We start from the raw sequence: 21,066 nt of genomic DNA, 5'->3' as shown, positions 1-21,066 counted from the left end.
GGATAAATGCAACACAGAAAAACATGACCAACAGAAAATAAACAAAGTCATAACAGAACCAACATATTTTAACACAAAACTTGTGTATGTTTTTTAGATCATTCATTCATTATTTAAAGTAAATGAAAGTAAAACATTTGACAATTATTCTTTCCCCCCCTTAAAAAGCAACATCCCCTATCATTTCATAACTAAAGCAAAAGCCAGCTCAATGCCATTATTCTTACAGCATTGTAAAGAAATGAAAAGCACGCTAAATATACCATTTCGCCATTACATTTTGGACTAGACCCAACAGAAGCATACTAGAAGATGAAAACGGAAGCTACAGTCTTGATGGCATTCCGCCGGAAACTACTATAGTTTCTCCTGTTATATATGACGCATCATCAGATGCCAAAAAAGCTGTAGCAGCACCCATGTCTTCGGTTGTACCAAGCCTTCCAAGTAATGTCTTTGCTTCAAGCTCCTCTCTCTACAATAGTATACCCAGAAAATCCATTCAAACACAAATGACAAATGAAGCACCGATACTGGACACGACATTGACTCCAACACATAGACACTGATAATGATTTGAAAAACTGAAAGTGATAATATGAAATCATATACGTGTCTGTCTCAAACATTGACATGTATCAGATACTCAGACGTTTGCAATCTAAAGTGTCAGTAGTGCTATATAGCAAATGATACACAACTTGGAAGGAGATTCGAGGAAAGAGGAAAAACCTATATGGTTAAAAAGATACTCACCATAGCAGAATTGCTGGTGATGAATGAAGCAAAATTAGTTGGTACAAAACCAGGAGCAACACAGTTTACACGAGTTTTAGGGGCCATCTCACCAGCCAGGGCCTACACATCATATTTACATAATAACTATCAGATTTAACATACAAAAAACAGTAGCAATTCATTTGTTTTTTTGAAGGAAGAATTGGAAGGCAAGTACCGACTTTGGTAAGTCCAAGAAGGGCTGTTTTGGTCACTCCATACATAGCCATACTAGCTGGTGGGTGATAACCAGCGATCGATGAAATGATAACAACAGAAGAACCCTTCGGCAAGTATGGAGCTGCATCCTGTGTATAATTATCAGACACTATTTTACTACATCAACACACTACACAAAGATGGAAGAAAGGGAAAACACTGAAACGTATATATTGGATTATTTCTTTTCTTTTATTTGTTAAAGCCATTTTCAAAGCTTAGTAACCTTTAGAAGAAGTATAGTGGCTTTGACATTTATCTCCCATAACTTGTCAAGGACCGAATCTTGGGTTTGCAGAATGGAATCAACAGAAGGATTTGCAGCAGCATTGGACACAACGACATCTATCTTTCCATACTTCTGTAACAGGCCAAAAAAAAAATCAAACACATGTTATAACTCCATTCAAATTGCGAGAAAGACAGACTATAATATGAAAGATTATTAAACTACACTGAAAAAACCAAAGCCAAAATCATAATAACAAAACATATCCTCCGCCAATTCTATTTAGACTTGTACAAAATATGATTGATGGGTGTTAAGATTCCAATAACATACATACATACATACTGTCCAGCTGGTTAGAACTGGACTCGGCAACCTCGAGAGGGGATCAAATCCCATATAGGATAGTTGTAAAATGGTCATTAGTGTTGCTGCTATTAATAATAACAGGGAACTGAATGCAAAGATAAAATCAACACAAGTCTTGTATTGAAATTGGACAGGACAAGATCACATTCACAAGAGAAGATGATTTCACACCTGGACAGTTTTGTCAATCAAATCCTTCCTTTGTAGAGCATTTGAGACATGGCAAACGACTGCAAATACATCAATTCCTTTGGCCCTCAGTTTTTCAGCAGCTACATCAACATTTTTCTGCAGCAATTCAACCAGATTAAAAATAATAATATGGTTATTGATCAATTCTGATATTAATACATAAATAATTTGTTCGAACAATTAACTCTTCTCTAACCAATTCTCATATAATAATTTTCTGAGACAAATATGAAGAAATCAAATAAGGGGAAAAGAAAAGGAAGAATACCTGTCTGCGAGAAGAGATGACAACAGAAGCACCTTCCAAACCAAGTCTCTCAGCAATGGTAAAACCAATTCCCTGTGTTGAAGCAGTCACGATCGCAACCTTTCCTTTGAATCTCTTTGGAATTTCCATTTTCAATCTTTGAATCCGACACAGACACAGACACACGATTAGGTTCGGTTGTCTCTGAAACTGAGGAACTAGATTACACTTGTGCTTTTTTCAAAGACACAATCATATCATTTATTTGGTTCCTGTACTTTTCAGTTTTCACCACTCGTTATAAGAATTAACGCCAACATCTTACACACTCATAAAATAATTATTTTTGGACATATCATTATGGACAATTAATTATTAGATACAAGTCCTCTTAAAACATATGGTAAGGATAATACAAATATAGTAAATATTTATTGAAAAAAATTAATTTCTAATTTTTTAGAAATAAGTTATATATAAAATTAATTTCTCTTAAGGTTAAGGCATATGTTAGCATTTTCTTGATTGTTTTCTAAATAAAAAAAAATATACTAGTATAATTCTTGATCAAAAAGTAATTAATATGTAATAATTTTTGTACTATTTACTTTCTTTTTCTTTTTTTTGGTACAAATTTACTGTTTTCTATTTCAGATTGAAAATTAATTATATAATAATTATTGTACAATTTACTGTTTTTTTTATTCAAAAAGAAAATCATTCCTGAAAAAAAAACAAGTATTACAAATCTGGGTCTACTGTTATTCTATTTCAGATAAATCTGTTAAGAAAAATTTCTTTAGTATAAAGACAAGAAGAAAAGGGCCACTTCCATCTCCATGAGCTTGGTCAACCCAAATGAAAAATATTTGGAAGCACATGCACAAATAAAAATAAACAAATGATGAAAAATAATTTGATTAAATATTTGTCATTCGTGGTTGCCCGTTGTGACCAAGTACGATTTAGGCCATCTACACCACACATAGGTCTCGGTTCTTTTTTTTTAATTATTACAGCATATTTTACAGGTTTTTTTGCCGGAAACTAGTAAAGAAAGGAACATACAAATCACTCTTTCATTTTCACATTAATTTGTCTACCAGTCCCCATATATCATGAAATTTACATCTGTTGATTTCCCTGTTCTAAACTTTTACTCAATTGAAAATTTCAAAAATATAGGAAGCTACTTGCATTCCATTCTATTGATGAAAAAAGTCCTCCTAGTTCTAAATTTTTAATAGGACCCTATAAACAATGTCGTTCAAAACAGAACTTGAAGACTTGATTGCACCAAAACTCAGACAGCAGAAAACAGAACTTGAAGACTTGATATAGACAATCCAGGGAACCAAAACGTGAATGAATGTCTTCAGTCTTCACATCAGAACATCACAAAAGCTATGACTCAAACGCTTGTAATAAAACAAAAATGATGCAGCCAATAAACAAAATATGCTACATATAAATGTGTCTTGTCTAGATATACTGTAAGTGTAAAGCAGGTATACAACGGCACCTTTATCGTCCCACTCCCGCACACGAGAGCTCTAGAAATGGTAAATGGGGGATAGTGAGCACCTTCACAAGGTGCACCTTCATATATAAGTAAGGCAAACAAAATAAATAGGGCGGCAATTGTCTAAACCAGACACTATCTATAATATTATGTCATGAACTGGACTGTAAAGGTTGTAGACATCAGACATTCAAGACATGATATTTTCATCATTTCGGAAAACTAAATATCAAAATCTCAGTCAGAAACACTCATGACAAAATCAACAACAAGCTTAAACGTTTCCAGCTTAATCATAAGAATTTCTAAATTTCTTTAACGGCTCTGGTATTTCATAACCAACCATGTCATCTACAGCTTGAATCATTTTAGGCTTCACGTGGTGCACCTTCAATTTCTCAACAACAAGCTCAATGTTTTCATCCTAATCATAAGGATTTCTAAATTTCTTTAAGAGCTCTGGTATTTCATAACCAAGCATGTCATCTACAGCTTGAATCATTTTAGGCTTCAATTTATCAAACTTGTCGATGCTATAACTACTCAAAACCTCTCTAAAGTGATCAATATTAGGAAAATCACCAGCTGGCAGATGAAACTCCCTTTGAACCTGTTTTGCAAGATGATAGTAAATAATATGTAACGGAGAAACTAGGCAAAATAAGGAAACAAAAATGGAAGGATACCTTTTTAAATTCATCTTCAAGATTATCTATAAGCCTTTGTTGCACCTTAGCTTTGCCCATCATTGCAGGCATCTCCATCTTAAGATGACTAACTATATAAGCATGAATTTTAGCAGATCTAGCACGTTTAACAAATTCATTGATCTGCCCCATTCCAATGACATCGTATTTTAGAACCGGAAAATGAAAACACAGACAAATAAAGGAGTATAAGCTTGCAGCAATCTGCTATGTTCATATATTATTATTTACTCATTTGTATGACCAGGTCTAAAAAATATATGAAAAGAGACTGTACCCGACCGTCACACGCCTTTCTTGGAATATCTACCAAATCTGAAAGGAGATCATTTTGTTCCTTTTTAAAAAGTTCCTGTCCTAATGGGCCAACAAAGCCTTCATTTATAGGCTTATCATTGAATGAGCTGAAAAGTCAAAGAAAGTCGTACAAACTATCAGCTGAAGAATGTCATATTAACTGGAGAACGAATCCATTAACGTAATGCGAAAACAATGTGAAGCACAGGCAGACACTACACATTTAAACGTGAATTCACCTGCAAAATGCTAAGAAAGAGAAGATAACAAGGATAACTCTTTTCACCAAAACTACAACAACAACCAAGCCTTTTCACCAAAATTATGAAAGCATAAAGATCTTATGATGTTCAATTGCAACAGGACAGCATAAGCTTAAATGAGTAGTGAATAACAAAATTAGTGAATCATTATATGTATTTCAAAGACAACTAACTTACCCAATATATACACGTACAACTTCTGGGGTATTCAGAACTTTTCCCAAAGACCACATCAGTGCTCCATAAACTCTCATGAGCTGCAGTATTACAATATGGGGCACATAAGTAAGCCAAAAACTAGAAAAAACAAGTTGTCAGAAATATTTAGGTCAGTTTAAATTTTGTTGATACTGTCTTACTTGCTGAGTATCGATTTGGTCTGCCTTATTCAACACAACGCGTATTTTGTCATCATGACCGCGTAGAGAGTAGATCACTCGTTTAAATTCATCACTGATGTCGAGTTTGTGAGGATCAAATAGGAGAAGAATCAAATCACACTTCGCAGCAAACCACGATATAACACCAGTGAAATCATAACTTCGTTGAGTCCTTTGTTTTTCTCCAGAGAGGACACCAGGGGTGTCCACAAATGTTATTTCATCTAGCAGCTGAAAGAAAATATTGTTTCAAGTTCAAGAACGAAAATGCCAACAGAGCAGAAGTGAAATTGGAAATATATAAAAAAAAACTCACTGGATGTGGCATTTGAGAGCATTGAAACTTTGACAAAAACGAACTACCAAAAGTTGTCAGGCCACTAAAAGGCATGCTAGCATCGACAGCTACAGTATTTCCAGGAATGCTCCTCTCATCAGTTCCAGACTACAAATAAAGAAAGATATTGAGCTTTGAACCTTAGTGAACACTGTGGAACAAATTCACAATTACAGAATGATCTCTGACGCCCCAAAATGAAGAGTTTTGTTTAGATTTGATTAACATCCAAAGGCAATACTTGGAAAAAGAAAAGAAGATTATAGTACCATGACAGCAACAAATCTGTCAGTCGTAGGCTCTGGTCCAATGTGTGCCCCTGTGTCAATAGTAAGGTGATATAGGATTAATAAAGGAATTTATACCCCGCTATCGTCAATATATATACATGAAGGAATTTATATAATGAAGTTACTAGATCAACCACAATATAACTAACCTGGATATTCACATCTTAGCAAATGTTTTATAAATGTTGTTTTCCCGGTGGAATATTGACCAAGAAGCATGACCATTGGTTTAGCATCAAAATCACTGTCGGTCTGAAAGGGACAAATCAGAGGCATCCTAACTTGTTAGTTGTAATGACATGAATAATATGCCATGAATCATGATACTGCCTTGTTCACATATGCAGTGTACAGAAATTAGCATATTTTAGTTATATATTGAATGCAGACATCACTTACCAATACCGGAGATACAAAATCATTGAATCGATAAGTGACCTCCAATGGTTTTAACCGCTCCACATACAATTTCTTCAATCCATCTATTATTGATGTCACTGCACTGAGAGGTAACTAAAAAAAGACACTACTATATTAGAATATACCTCGCAAATTATTGAAATGAAGTTAGGACGTACATAGTAGAGCTTGAAAAGAAACAGAGTTACAGATGCACACTCCAAACAATTTTGGCATAGTAATTACGTCACTTCAATATTGCCTTGCCTACATCATCTGATTCATGATGTAATCATGCAATGAATGTAAGCAAGAGAGACAGGGCCTTTTATTTCAGAATCCGAAAATTAGAAACATGAACTGGTAAGCATTTTTACAATTGGTTCCTCAACTATAAAAGCAAGGTAGTCTTAATTTTACATATTTTATTTGCTTTAATAGGAAAAACTTCATTTTTGTCAAAATGGGCACAAATTTGGAGCACTCACCTTCTTTACAGATTTTGAAGCAACTGGTGGAAAAGGCCGAGGCTGACCAGTACCTATGTATTATAAAAAAAAAAAATCAATCAATATTAATTAAACAATACAATGTCATTAATAAGGAAATAAAAAATTACATGTCTTACCAAATAAATCAGGTTGGGCATTTATTGTCGAACTCGCTTTATTCTAATAAAACAAACAGAAAACAAACCAATAAGAAAAGGAATCGACAGAAATAGGACAATCTAATTGATAAAGTACAAAGCGATATAAAAAGCGCTGCTTACTGCTACTAATACATCAATTCCTTCCATGACTGGAAGTTTGATCTTTTCATTGTCAACTGAAATAAATAGAAATAGGGGCGATTAAATACATTGAAACGAATAAATAGCACAAACGCTAAGAGCAAAAGAAAAAATTAAGTTAGACTGGAGGGAAATTCAGTCTCTTTAAATACAACAGATAGTATATTACTACCTCCGTCCCTAATTATAAGACCCTTTTGAGATTTTTTTTTTGTCCCTTTTTATAAGACCCCTTTTCTATTTCCAACTACATTAATTATTTTTTTACATACATGCCCCTATTTATTATACATCTTTTTCTTCAATCAGCAATAAATAGAATGTTGAAAACATAAGCCAACCCTCTTTCTTAAAGGATAAAATTGTAAAAACAATAGTAATTACAAACATATTTAATACAAATATCAACTATCTTAATTCCCGTTATTTTTTCAAAAGGGCCTTATAATTAGGGACGGAGGTAGTATATTTCAACACAACAGATAATATATTGGTATTACATATAGCATCAGTATGCATATCGAGACCAACACCCTCCCTGTATAGGTAGTTCATGAGTTTACTAGGTTAGCCATTTCTGCAATTATTAAGACGAGTAGATTTTCTCAGGTTTGTTTGTTGTTTCAATATTCCTTGAAATTTAAATGTATAACATTAATACCAAGGAAATTAAACATTAATGAACTTTCTCTTATTGGTATCCATAAATTAAGCATCATAGCTACACATTGAGTAGCCAGCATCATGCCAAATGATTTACATTCAACAGATAAAGAGGTCATTACACGAGACCTCACTTCATCGTCCTTTCCATGACAGGATGGATATTCGTAACAGGACAGGACTAGAATCACTGACCAAGTCATAACAGGTGTACCGAACCCTATTTGAGGTATCTCTAATCCCTCTACTTCACTACTATAATATTATGACTTTGGCATCGAAGTGACTTCTGCAGGTACCTCCCCTTAGACCGGCTCCCCCATCGCAGTGGAAGCAACCAACACCGGCGAATCCATCACCCTCAACCTCTCTCGAGGATGACTTATGTAATGCAAACATATAAGGACACAATATCTTAAAATAAAACGCAAGCAAACTTACTCTGAGTTTTCAGGATATCTGAGTTGAGATCATACCCTGCCTGTCCCACAGAAATGAGCTGTTTATTGCAACAAACATTCGATTTTAAAGTCAGATTTTGATATCAGATCATCCATTCATATTAAAACGCAACACAAATTCAGCATTTTAAAATGTATATAACCTGCATTGCAGTAACAAACTCTTCAAAACCTAAAAAACCTTGTCTCTTGGTATCCGCAATAGCCCAAACCTGTGATCAGGGAAATAGGAAATTAATAGTGAAACAATGCAATTAAGCCAGCTTAATTGCGATTTGCAAGTAAATTAACATTTGATAAAGTTATTGTAACTGAAATGAGGAACAAAAATTGAAAGAAAAAAAATTGTATAAACCTGCTTGAGCTGAGGGCGAGACAAGTTGGAGAGAGCAAAGAACTTGATAGCATCATTTCCACTAATACGGCCATCTCCATCTACCATCAATCAATGAAAACCGAAAATAAATAGTGATGAATTGGTTTTACAATGTGTGTGAAAGAAAGTGAAGAAATGAAGAAGTGAAGTAGAAAAAACCTGAATCGGCTAAGATGAACCATTGCTGGTACGTTTCAATGTGCTCATTTGAAGAAGAATGGATCCAATCGGAAACTGCTTTCATCTTTTTGGAATGAATCTCGGTTTCAGTATAGTAACGCAAGAAACTGACTGTTAAATCTTGAGTTGAGTGTGTTTGTTTATTTAAGTTTTGTTCCTTTTTACGCAACCAAGTGGGACGAGTTTCTCGGTTTTATATCATGCTTTGCATCGTTTGCTTCAATTTTTATTTTATTTTAAGAAATCGTTTACTTCAATTGAAAATTCAGGTTTTACTAGTAGTTTGATTTGTTTTGAGTGGGACTTTTTAATTATGGCTTAAATGTTCGATTGGTCCCTTATCAATTTGACCCTACAAGTATAAAATATCTGTTTAGGTCCCTTAACTTTATTTAAAGTATCGGTTTTATCTTTTTTATTAATTTAATTTAAAAAAAATTAAGTTTAGATACCAAATTAATACTAATTAAATTAGTTAAGGACCAAAATTTAATGTTTTTTTAATTAAATTAACAGAAATAACAAAACTGATACTTTAAATAAAGTTAAGAGACCTTAGCAAACTTTTTATTACTTATGGAACCAAACTGATGTTTGAAATCAAGTTAAGGGATCAATCGAGCATTTAAACCTTTAATTAATTAATTAATTTAATTTAACACCTAATCACTGGATTTTTTTCCACCTGATATACTATAATCTAGATTACGGATTACACTATTTTTTTGCCATTTTTAACTTTTTAATTTTTAACAATATTTGAAGAAAAAAAAATGAACTTTTTAATTGTTCAAAAGGGCAAAACCTAAGAGAAAAGAAAACTACAAGACTACACTATATTCTTAAAAATACAAGCTTTTGACATGTTATCAAAGAGGAGATCTTGGAGTTTCACGATAGGAACCTCTAGAAATCTAACATCATACGAACTCTAATGAATATTATAATAATTAGCTAGCCAAATTGCGTATCTATTTTCTTTGAGTCACATACTCACACATGTTTTAAATTCATTTGTCATTGTAGGTTGGCAAGAAACTGAATTTGTCAAACCAAAATAAGACCATTTACAATGCCAAAATATATTCAACAACTCTCAACATCCACTTTTTCAATTCCCAACACTCCACATCATTTTCTCTCTCTTAATTCAACACCTATTCAATTTTTACCTCTCCAATGGTTTTTTCATTCAACACCCTACCCCACCACATTTTATTTCTTATTCTTATTTAACTAGTATAGTGACCCGTGCCAACACGGGAAACAAAAAACTTTTTTGATCAAATGTATAGATTTTAAATTCGATATGAAAAAAATATCATCTTAATTTTGTATATATTTTGAAATATCTAAACATTGCATATAACGATAAAAATATTTGGATTATTATACTTGTACTAATTATTTGTAGTATAAGATGCATTCATTGTTAAACTTAGCATATGTAATTTACTTGCAAAAATACGCCGACGTACTGTGTAATAATATTTGTTGACAAAATGTATTTTATTAATCATAAAAACTATAAAATATGTATTTTTTATATAATAGTCATTGTCACATGCATACACGTAGTCGGTAAATGCAAACGTTTAATTTTTACGGGTGTGTATAAATATAGTTTGGGCTACAGAAACACCAATTGTTATTTGTTTTTAATTTTTACAAAACAAATGGTCTAATGTAAATATTGTATTTTAGGGGTAACAACGATGTAAAAAAAAAAGGTTCCGCGGATTGTTAAACCTGAAAAATGCATGAATTAATAGTCAATGGCAGGAAGATCTGCTTATATAGAAATTGCATGTCTATAATGACCGGTACGCCTTACAAAGAAATTAAAAAAAAAAAAACAATAACTTTCAATCAATGCGCAACTTTAGTTTTCTAAATTATAGCAGCAACAATTCTAAAACATAACCAATGATCATACTTTTTAAAAAACTTTTCTAGAAGTAACTCGAGAGACAGCGACATAGAGTTGCCCATGCGTGAACACAGGCTTAGGAAAATAAACTCCCACTCGAGATAAAGATTGACCCTGACTTTTATTTATTGTCATTGCAAAACAAAGCGTCAATGGAAATTATCTGCGCATGAATTTGAAGGGTAGTCCTGGACCACTCGGAATAAGATTCATCCTGGGAATGAATACCTTGGTACCTGCCCTTTTTCCTGTAATTACGGTAGCAGCTATCGTGATCTTCCCTAGATGTGTAACTGTCAGCCTTGTACCATTACACAGTCCATTGGCCTGATCGATGTTTCTCATCAACATAACTGGACATCCCACCTTTAGTTTCAACCGGTGATTTGAAATTCCAGAGCTCTAAATACCATTAAGGAATTCAGTTGTGAACCACTCACTTTGGACATCAGAATTTTCACCCGAGCGACAAACAGAATCAGAGTTTAAATACTCTTTCTCTTCACCTGGAATCAGTGACATCATATATTCGTTAACATGTTCAACTGAATCAAGCGTTGGTGCGAGTATTCCCCTTTCTTGGAAAAATAATCTTCAGGAATTTCTACCTTCATTTCACCATTCTCATCTGAAGCGTTGTTGCCGTCTCCAATTCAGAGTATCCACTTGCCAAAATTAGCAATTTCTTTCTGCTCTGCAGGTACCAAAGATGCACCCAATCTCATATTAACAGTAAGTCTCAACACATTAAAATAAGCACATATCTTTGATGAATTGATTGATGCATCAACAATATACTGCCTCGTTCCTTTTCGGACAACAGGCAATATCTGCCTGATATCACCACCTAAAACTATTGTCATTCCACCAAATGGTTTAAACTCGTTTAGGGGATCATTTTTGGACATGATATCACGCATTGATCGGTCAACTGCCTCAAAACACCATCAGTGCATCAATGGAGCCTCATCCCAAATTATCAACTTTGCAGCACGCACCAGGTCTGCCCTAGGACTATCCTTTTCCATCGTAAGCGATGATGCCTCATAATCTCAATAGGGACTGTCAGCGTCGAGTGTGCGGTTCTTCCTTCTGGTAATAGAAGAGTCATTATACCGCTAGATGCATCATTCAATAGAATTAACCCCTTCGATCTAACAGCAGCCGACAATGTTTTCATATAAAGGTTTTTCCAATACCACCGTAACCATATAAGAAAAAGAAACCATCGTCGTCAGAACCAACAGACTCCATGATCTTTTCATGCACATATATTTGTTCATCAATCAGCATCAGTAACATATCAGCATGTGTCTTTTACAGTTCATCTTTGTTGTAATTTAGCTCATCAACGATAAGCTTGTTTGTGAAAGTTGGCATGTCTGCTGCGTTTGGCCTGGGTATAGATTTGAAGTCAGTAAGCGACTCTCCGTTTTCCTGAAGCAACATTTCAATTTCAGTCAAACAAAGGTTCTTAAAGTCATCGTCACCGATACGCAGATCTGTATATTAAATGTAAAGTAACGAAATTAATATTAACACCTTTGCATGCATTTGTGTACACGTTGAAGAGAAAGAAAAAATATTAGCTTTATATGAGAATCCTTTATATTTAAACTTATCAGCCTAAAAAATGTAGAAAATGTTGAATGGTATCGTAGAGTTAGTAACTCTTAGTTTTTTCTTTACTATATCCTAAAAAAGTACCTTTTAACTACTTAAACTACTCTAATCAGCCTTTACTATATCCTAAAAAACACACCCCTCGAAAACAACCCTGTCATCAAGGTTGGAATGTGCTAAATTTCTTAATGTGTAATAGTCTTCATATGTATCACCCTTATCCCTATTTTTTATTAGTGAAGTACTGTTTTGATTCTCACTTTAATTTGAACTCTTTGGTTCCACCAAGATTTTTTACTCCTAGCTAGGTCCAAAACCTATTAATTCTTCCAGTGTCTCTTTTGCTACTTTTCTAATCTCATATGTCATCTTGTTCCACGTATCATTTTCACTTCTATGTAGCTTCACACAACCTTCCTTCAAAATCTTTTGCAGAAAAACACTTTGGTTTTGATCCTTTAAATGTCACCACTTGATCCTTGTTTCCCAATCATGGCCTCTCATCTCCGCTCTTATCTTAACCCTTACATCCATAACCAATACTATATGTTGGATGGTCAAACTCTCTCCTTGTAAAACTTTAAATTCAAACAAATATTTCTGTCATAATTCCTAATAAGAAATAAATCTATTTGAGAACATGAAATCCCACTCTTGTATGTAATAAATTTCCTTTTTATTTTCCTAAAGTAAGATTAAAAGACAAAAAAAAAATCTAGGATGAATTTATCCAATGCATTTATCTCCCCAAGGCTATACCCTCATTCAAGCCTTTAAAACTTATCAAGCACTTCTTACATGCCCATTTAGACCCCCTCCTAGAAAAATATTTTCTCCTTGTGGTATATCTTGAATTTAACTTTTCAAATTTTAACTTTAGAATATTCTTCCAAACCTACCTAAGATGGGTAAACACTCATAACATTAAAGATGTCTTATTTCCTTTAAAAAAATAAAAAATAAAGATGTCTTATTAAACTAAAAATTTGTGGGATACAATCAAATCTCACATCCTCTTTACATCCACAATATCCTTTTTCAATTCCTTATCCACAATAATGCATACATCATTTCTCAATCTAACTTTTGCAGTTTATCAATGTTTATATCTTGAACTATCCAATTCTTTCGCCTTTTCACCTACCCACATAGTTTTTTGCTGGCACATAAAATTAATCTTCATTTATCTACCAAAAAAAAAAAAATTAATCTTCATTTTAGTCATAGCGTCAACTATTTCCATATATGTGATCTAAAAAAAAAAAAAAAACTATTTCCATATATGTTCAAATAAGAGTACCTTTATTCCATGTTCTAAAACAGATCATACTCTCATTAACTAACTTGATTACCCACACTCGTTTACAAAGATGTGGAGACCCTTGCTTATTTTTTACTGCATTCAGGCTGCGATGTATCCATCCTTGCTCATTTAACATTGTATTTGAGCTATACAACGCGTTTCTTCTACGCATTGACCCAGTTTCACACTATTATATACCTGGTCCATGTCATAGAGATTTAAAGTGTTTCAATTAAATTCAAGTGTTCAAATTTTAATTAGTAGAATCTAGTCCAAGTCTTGAAATTTTTATAATATAGAATGTAATTTAATTATATATATTTTTAAGATTTGTTTAAAATAAAGTTACGTGTAATTATTTATTGATCAAACCTAATGAAACTTGATTGCATCGGGTAATAGATTATAATGAAAACCGACTCATCCCATGAACACCTGTAGGCGTGGATGCTAAAGCATGTCTGCTTAATTTCTTTTTAAATAGTTACCATCATCCATAATTAATTTTTTTTTTATACCCATGACGATCACAAACTTATGTTTGCTTAAATTTAATTTTTTTTTTATTGAATTATTTTTCTTACAAACGACGAAGGAATTAAATGATTGTATTTCCTATGTTAGTGGTCATTTACTATTGATTGATTTTAATTTCCTCATCAATGAAACTCTCTTCAGTTCATTAAAAAATAATGACATATTGAAAGTGCTCATCCCACTTTTACTTAAAAAAAAAAAGAAGTTATTTTTTAGGACAAAAAATAGGTATATTTTTATTTTATTTTTCAGGAGAAGGAGATGGTTTGCATGGTATAATATGAGTTAGACTATCCGTTGTACTCTCTTTTATTATGTATTAATTTCCTTAATAAAACTCAAACATTTTTTTTTTGAACAATTAAAACTCAAACATTTAAATATTCAATTGTCATTCTTTATCTTTTGATAAAATATCTTTTTTAATTATGATTAATGCACATTAGGATTATAGAAATCAATACTTTTTTAATGATTTCAATAAAAAAAAAACTATAAAAAAACAATAAAAATCGAAATTAACTGTAACTAAAAAACTATAATAATCATTTATAGGTTTGTTTGAAGTCTAATTCGAAATGTTTTTTAGGCAAAATATCATATGATCCAAATATAAAATCAAACACGGTTAACTTTGACTTGGATGAATCTTTTGAAGAAAAAAAAATTCAATCAAATATAATGCACTATAATTAGGATCAATATTTACATATCCAAAATAAAGTAAAAGAAAACTCTTTTAATGTCAATAATATAAAGGAACAATAGATTAATAGGTTTGATAAAAAAAAAATAGATTAAACTAATAAGTATTATTAAAAAAAATTGGAAACCCTTTTCATTTCATTTTATCACAAGTTGATAAAATTTGACACACACACACATAAGAGTAAGATGAAGTATCAAATAAAAAATTAAAATTAGCAAATAACAGATTAATGTAATAAATTTGTAAAAGTTTAGTCTAGTGGTAAAAAGACATATCACCAAATTAAATCAACTTTTGATAAAATGAAATTAACCGCTTTTTCAAAAAAGATTAATATAATTATTTTAAAAATGTCTTTAGGTTTAAATTTTTTAAAAAAGATCAAAGTATTTTTATTCATAAATATTTCATTTTCTTTTTATAAAAAAGTTAGTAAACAAATTAATCAATTTATTCATAAAAAATTAAATACATTATACATAACAATTATTATTAAAATTTGTCATTAAGGATAATCTTCTCATTAAAGCTAATTATGATTTGAAATCTTATAATAAAATGACTTATTTGAAGACATCATTATTCATTAAGGAAAATATTCTCATAAAAATTAATGTTTATTCAAAATATTACAATTTGATGACTTGTTTAGGAAGTTTGTATCACGTTAATATTTTTTTTGGTTACAGAGGGAAATATCGCATTAATATATTTTATTAAATAATTATATTTTTATTATTATTTTGTTACTTGTATTTATTTGATTGGTTGTATATAACTATTAATTATTATGTGAGAGTTCACCTTAGAATTTCTTACGTGAAAAGTGTTACCAAGGGTGTCGATAAAAACTCGTGAAAAAATAATCTAAATTCATGCACATATATTAATATACTTGTATTATTCATGTACATGTGATATACAATAAATTAATAATTACAAATCATGAAGAAAAAGGGGCATTCACGACACGCAACACTAAAATTTCCAATATAATATATACAATCTTCAGTTTCTTTGTCATTCTTGTATTTGAAAAAAAAAATTAAAGAAATAGTGCACTATTTCTTAATACACTAAATTCAAACGCCTCATTATCAATGTCTTTTGCAATGTTCCATCATATGACTCTTCTTCCTCATAAACGACTTTTTGTGCGCCACAATTTCTAATCACTTTGTCTCCTTGTCTAAACTAAAAAACAATAAAAGATATAAAAATAAAAGCTTTATGTAATCTAAATTAAAAATGAAAACGGCAATATATGTTAATGAGAATAAGAGATTAACATTTTTCAATCACATATAAACCAAAGTCTAAAAACAAAAATAGTAAAAATTAAAATTATTATTCAAATAGGAGTCATAGAAAATAATATGAAAATAAGAAAATAGATTAAACTAATATAAAGGAACAATAGATTAAACTAATGTTAATAATATAAAGGAACAATAGATTAATAGGTTTGATAAAAAAAATAGATTAAACTAATAAGTATTATTAAAAAAACTTGGAAACACTTTTCATTTCATTTTATCATAAGTTGATAAAAGTTGACACACACACACACAAAAGAGTAAGATGAAGTATAAAAAAAAAATTAAAATTAAAATTAGCAAATAATAGATTAATGTAATAAATTTGTAAAAGTTTAGTCTAGTGGTAAAAAGACATATCATAGATATTAAAGACATATCACCAAATTAAATCAACTTTTGATAAAATGAAATTAACCGCTTTTCCAAAAAAGATTAATATAATTATTATAAAATGTCTTTAGGTTTACATTTTTTAAAAAGATCAAATTATTTTTATTCATAAATATTTCATTTTTTTTATAAAAAAGTTAGTAAACAAATTAATCAATTTATTCATAAAAAATTAAATACATTATACATAACAATTATTATTAAAATTTGTCATTAAGGATAATCTTCTCATTAAAGCTAATTATTATTTGAAATCTTATAATAAAATGACTTATTTGAAGACATCATTATTCATTAAGGAAAATATTCTCATAAAAATTAATGTTTATTCAAAATATTACAATTTGATGACTTGTTTAGGAAGTTTGTATCACGTTAATATTTTTTTTGGTTACAGAGGGAAATATCGCATTAATATATTTTATTAAATAATTATATTTTTATTATTACATTGTTACTTGTATTTATTTGATTGGTTATATATAACTTTGTTACTTTGTTACTTGTATTTACAAATCATGAAGAAAAAGGGGCATTCACGACACGCAGCACTAAAATTTCCAATATAATATATACAATCTTCAGTTTCTTTGTCATTCTTGTATTTGAAAAAAAAAAATTAAAGAAATAGTGCACTATTTCTTAATACACTAAATTCAAACGCCTCATTATCAATGTCTTTTGCAATGTTCCATCATACGACACTTCTTCCTCATAAACGACTTTTTGTGCGCCACAATTTCTAATCACTTTGTCTCCGTGTCCAAACTAAAAAACAATAAAAGATATAAAAATAAAAGTTTTATGTAATCTAAATTAAAAATGAAAACGGCAATATATGTTAATGAGAATAAGAGATTAACATTTTTCAATCACATATAAACCAAAGTCTAAAAACAAAAACAGTGAAAATTGAAATTATTATTCAAATAGGAGTCATAGAAAATAATATGAAAATAAGAAAATAGATTAAACTAATATAAAGGAACAATAGATTAAACTAATATTAATAATATAAAGGAACAATAGATTAATAGGTTTGATAAAAAAATAGATTAAACTAATAAGTATTATTAAAAAAACTTGGAAACCCTTTTCATTTCATTTTATCACAAGTTGATAAAATTTGACACACACACACACACACATAAGAGTAAGATGAAGTATAAAAAAAAAAATTAAAATTAGCAAATAATAGATTAATGTAATAAATTTGTAAAAGTTTAGTCTAGTGGTAAAAAGACATATCTTAGATATTAAAGAAATATCACCAAATTAAATCAACTTTTGAAAAAATGAAATTAACCGCTTTTCCAAAAAAGATTAATATAATTATTATAAAATGTCTTTAGGTTAAATTTTTTAAAAAGATCAAATTATTTTTATTCATAAATATTTCATTTTTTTTTAATAAAAAAGTTAGTAAACAAATTAATCAATTTATTCATAAAAAATTAAATACATTATACATAACAATTATTATTAAAATTTGTCATTAAGGATAATCTTCTCATTAAAGCTAATTATTATTTGAAATCTTATAATAAAATGACTTATTTGAAGACATCATTATTCATTAAGGAAAATATTCTCATAAAAATTAATGTTTATTCAAAATATTACAATTTGATGACTTGTTTAGGAAGTTTGTATCACGTTAATATTTTTTTTGGTTACAGAGGAAAACATCGCATTAATATATTTTATTAAATAATTATATTTTTATTATTACTTTGTTACTTGTATTTATTTGATTGGTTGTATATAACTTTTTTTTAAAGAAATATTGGTTGTATATAACTATTAATTATTATGTGAGAGTTCACCTTAGAATTTCTTACGTGAAAAGTGTTACCGAGGGTGTCGATAAAAACTCGTGAAAAAATAATCTAAATTCATGCACATGTATTAATGTACATGTGATATACAATAAATTAATAATTACAAATCATGAAGAAAAAGGGGCATTCACGAAACGCAACACTAAAATTTCCAATATAATATATACAATCTTAAGTTTCTTTGTCATTCTTGTATTTGAAAAAAAAAAATTAAAGAAATAGTGCACTATTTCTTAATACACTAAATTCAAACGCCTCATTATCAATGTCTTTTGCAATGCTCCATCATATGACTCTTCTTCCTCATAAACGACTTTTTGTGCGTCACAATTTCTAATCACTTTGTCTCCTTATCTAAACTAAAAAACAATAAAAGATATAAAAATAAAAGCTTTATGTAATCTAAATTAAAAATGAAAACGGCAATATATGTTAATGAGAATAAGAGATTAACATTTTTCAATCACATATAAACCAAAGTCTAAAAACAAAAACAATGAAAATTGAAATTATTATTCAAATAGGAGACATAGAAAATAAAGAACAATTCAACAAAAAATTTGAGTTTATAGAGACTTTCAGAAAATTTGTGTTGCATTTTCCATGTGATGTAAAACTTGTGAGTATCATAAACAATATTTATAGGAAAAATTATCATGTAATAACAATAATCACTCCCTTGATTTCTTCAACAAATGTTTGTAGCCGAAAATAGAAAATCAATAGGTCATAAGGTTGTTTTTTTTTTCCGGATTGCAAAGAAAGTTGCTCAATAGGTTGTTTAGTTTAGAAAATTTTAATATTTTAATACCAATAAATTCCAATAACCCGTATTTATTTGGGTCAAATAAAAAAGCTACAAATCAAGAGCAAATTATATCTCTTGCAATGTTTATTCGAGAAAGTTTCAATTTGATTATAACTAACAATAAATTCCAAAACCTATTTATTTTCGGTCAAACAAAAAGAGGAACACATCTATGATAAACTAAAAAATCAACCTATTTATTTGGGTCAAATAAAAAAGCTGCACATCTATGAGAAAAATATACAATTTGATAGGGTATCAATAGGTCAATGTTACAATAAAATTTTGTATTAGATAAACTATTATTAAATTTATAAAATATAGATTTTACTAAATAAAATAAAAAATTCACGGATTGGCAAAAAAAAATCAATTTGGTAGGGTATCAATATATAGGTCAATGTTGCAATAATATTTTGTATTAGAAAAACTATTATTAAATTTATAGATTTCATTGGTTCACAAAAAAAATCATCGATTGGCCAAAAAAATAACCCGTATAACATTATTTTTGTTTTGTTTTGAATAAACAATATTATACGGTATTGTTTTGAATAATAAGTGTTTTTTTTCTAACACTATTAATAAAAAACAAATATTAAATTTTATATTAAAAGTGTAACTTTTGCAATTTTTAAGAGATTAAATGCACAAATTTTTTTAATTAAATTTTATATTAAAAGTATAACTTTTCCATATTTGTTTTGCAATCATTAAAATTAAAAATATTATAATAGCTCACATTATTATTGTGAATATAAAAATGAAACAATTTTACATTTCATTAAATTCTTTCAATATCAATACTTTTAATCAAATCGTATTTTTATTATTTGACATATATCAATGATTTGATCTCTTTGAAATTAAAATGTTTAAATTTTATTATTTGTTTTATTATAATACCTGAAATTAAATATTTAAATTTAAATTATTTGATTTAAATCCGTATTATTTGAATTCAAAATGTTTGATTTTTAATTTGATATGAAATATTTGAATTAGAATTGAATATGAATTTGAAAAACTTCCTTTTATTCATAAGCATTAAATACAAATTTGTGAGGTTGAATGTGGTGAGAGTATTTGTGAGGATGAATGTGGTGAGAGTATTTGTAAAAACTCATGAAAATGAATAGGTTGAGAGTGCCACATGTCATATGAATAAGTTGAGAAAAACATTTCCATAAAAAGCTATGAAATAGGTCCTAAATTTATATTATATAGATTTTATATTTTTGTTTTTATAATTACATAAAATTACAATTATCGATTATAATTAAATTAAAATGAAGAAACACTTAACAATTTATTTTTTTTGTAAAAACAAAATTTATTTAAATAATTTATTTTTATTTTCTTAACATAAATAAACACTAAAACTTCAAAAGAAAGGTTAATACAAAGCTAATAATAAGATTAAGAGAGTGAAAAACTTGATTTTTTTTCTGTGTCCAAATCAAATTATCCAAGTCTCTATTTATAGAGAAAAAAAAAATTACGAATTTTGGTAAAAAAAAATAAAAATTATTTGCAATGAAATAATTGGGTCCAAATTATTAAGAAGATAAAAATTCGAGCAGTCAATCAACGCACGCCAAGTGTCTCCGTGGGCCAGACATTCAACATGTTGAATTGTTTCAACAATTCCCTCCTCCAACTCACTTTTTCCCCATTTCAACACCCCCCACCTACAATGGTTCAACAAGGGTTCAACATGTTGAATGGCAAATTCAACATGCCATTGTAAATGGTTAAGAATGTTTTCGTTAAGCTTACATATCTCGATGACCGTATAAATCACAAGCTTGGAATCATTTTCAACTATAAAATAGGTAAAATCTTCTTCTCTGTTAATTTGCAATCCCATGTACATTCATCGCATTTTTGCAAAGAGGATGTCAC

General features: G+C 29.6%; 2 protein-coding genes across 2 annotated transcripts; both read right to left on the bottom strand.

Moving 5' to 3' along the window:
• Positions 1-70: 70 nt before the first annotated feature.
• On the bottom strand, positions 71-2,370 carry LOC11439071 (tropinone reductase-like 3). The gene is made up of 6 exons (XM_003610448.4): positions 2,055-2,370; positions 1,766-1,882; positions 1,223-1,357; positions 960-1,085; positions 757-858; positions 71-475 (listed from the first exon to the last, which is right to left on the bottom strand). The coding sequence occupies exons 1-6, from the start codon at positions 2,181-2,183 to the stop codon at positions 326-328; spliced, it is 759 nt and encodes a 252-aa protein (XP_003610496.1). The 5' UTR covers positions 2,184-2,370; the 3' UTR covers positions 71-325.
• Positions 2,371-3,664: 1,294 nt separating this feature from the next.
• LOC11440107 (EH domain-containing protein 1) lies at positions 3,665-8,898 on the bottom strand. Its single transcript, XM_003610447.4, has 16 exons — positions 8,681-8,898; positions 8,501-8,580; positions 8,289-8,357; positions 8,126-8,183; positions 7,001-7,056; positions 6,857-6,899; positions 6,717-6,769; positions 6,229-6,342; positions 5,979-6,081; positions 5,809-5,858; positions 5,519-5,647; positions 5,182-5,433; positions 5,000-5,079; positions 4,540-4,666; positions 4,242-4,385; positions 3,665-4,165 (listed from the first exon to the last, which is right to left on the bottom strand). The coding sequence occupies exons 1-16, from the start codon at positions 8,763-8,765 to the stop codon at positions 3,980-3,982; spliced, it is 1,629 nt and encodes a 542-aa protein (XP_003610495.1). The 5' UTR covers positions 8,766-8,898; the 3' UTR covers positions 3,665-3,979.
• Between the last annotated feature and the right edge of the window lie 12,168 nt (positions 8,899-21,066).

Source organism: Medicago truncatula, chromosome 4, assembly GCF_003473485.1.
Source record: "Medicago truncatula cultivar Jemalong A17 chromosome 4, MtrunA17r5.0-ANR, whole genome shotgun sequence".
NCBI classification, from domain to species: Eukaryota; Viridiplantae; Streptophyta; class Magnoliopsida; order Fabales; family Fabaceae; genus Medicago; species Medicago truncatula.
Note: the sequence above shows the minus strand (reverse complement) of the source record. Positions and strands in the feature narration are given on the sequence as shown.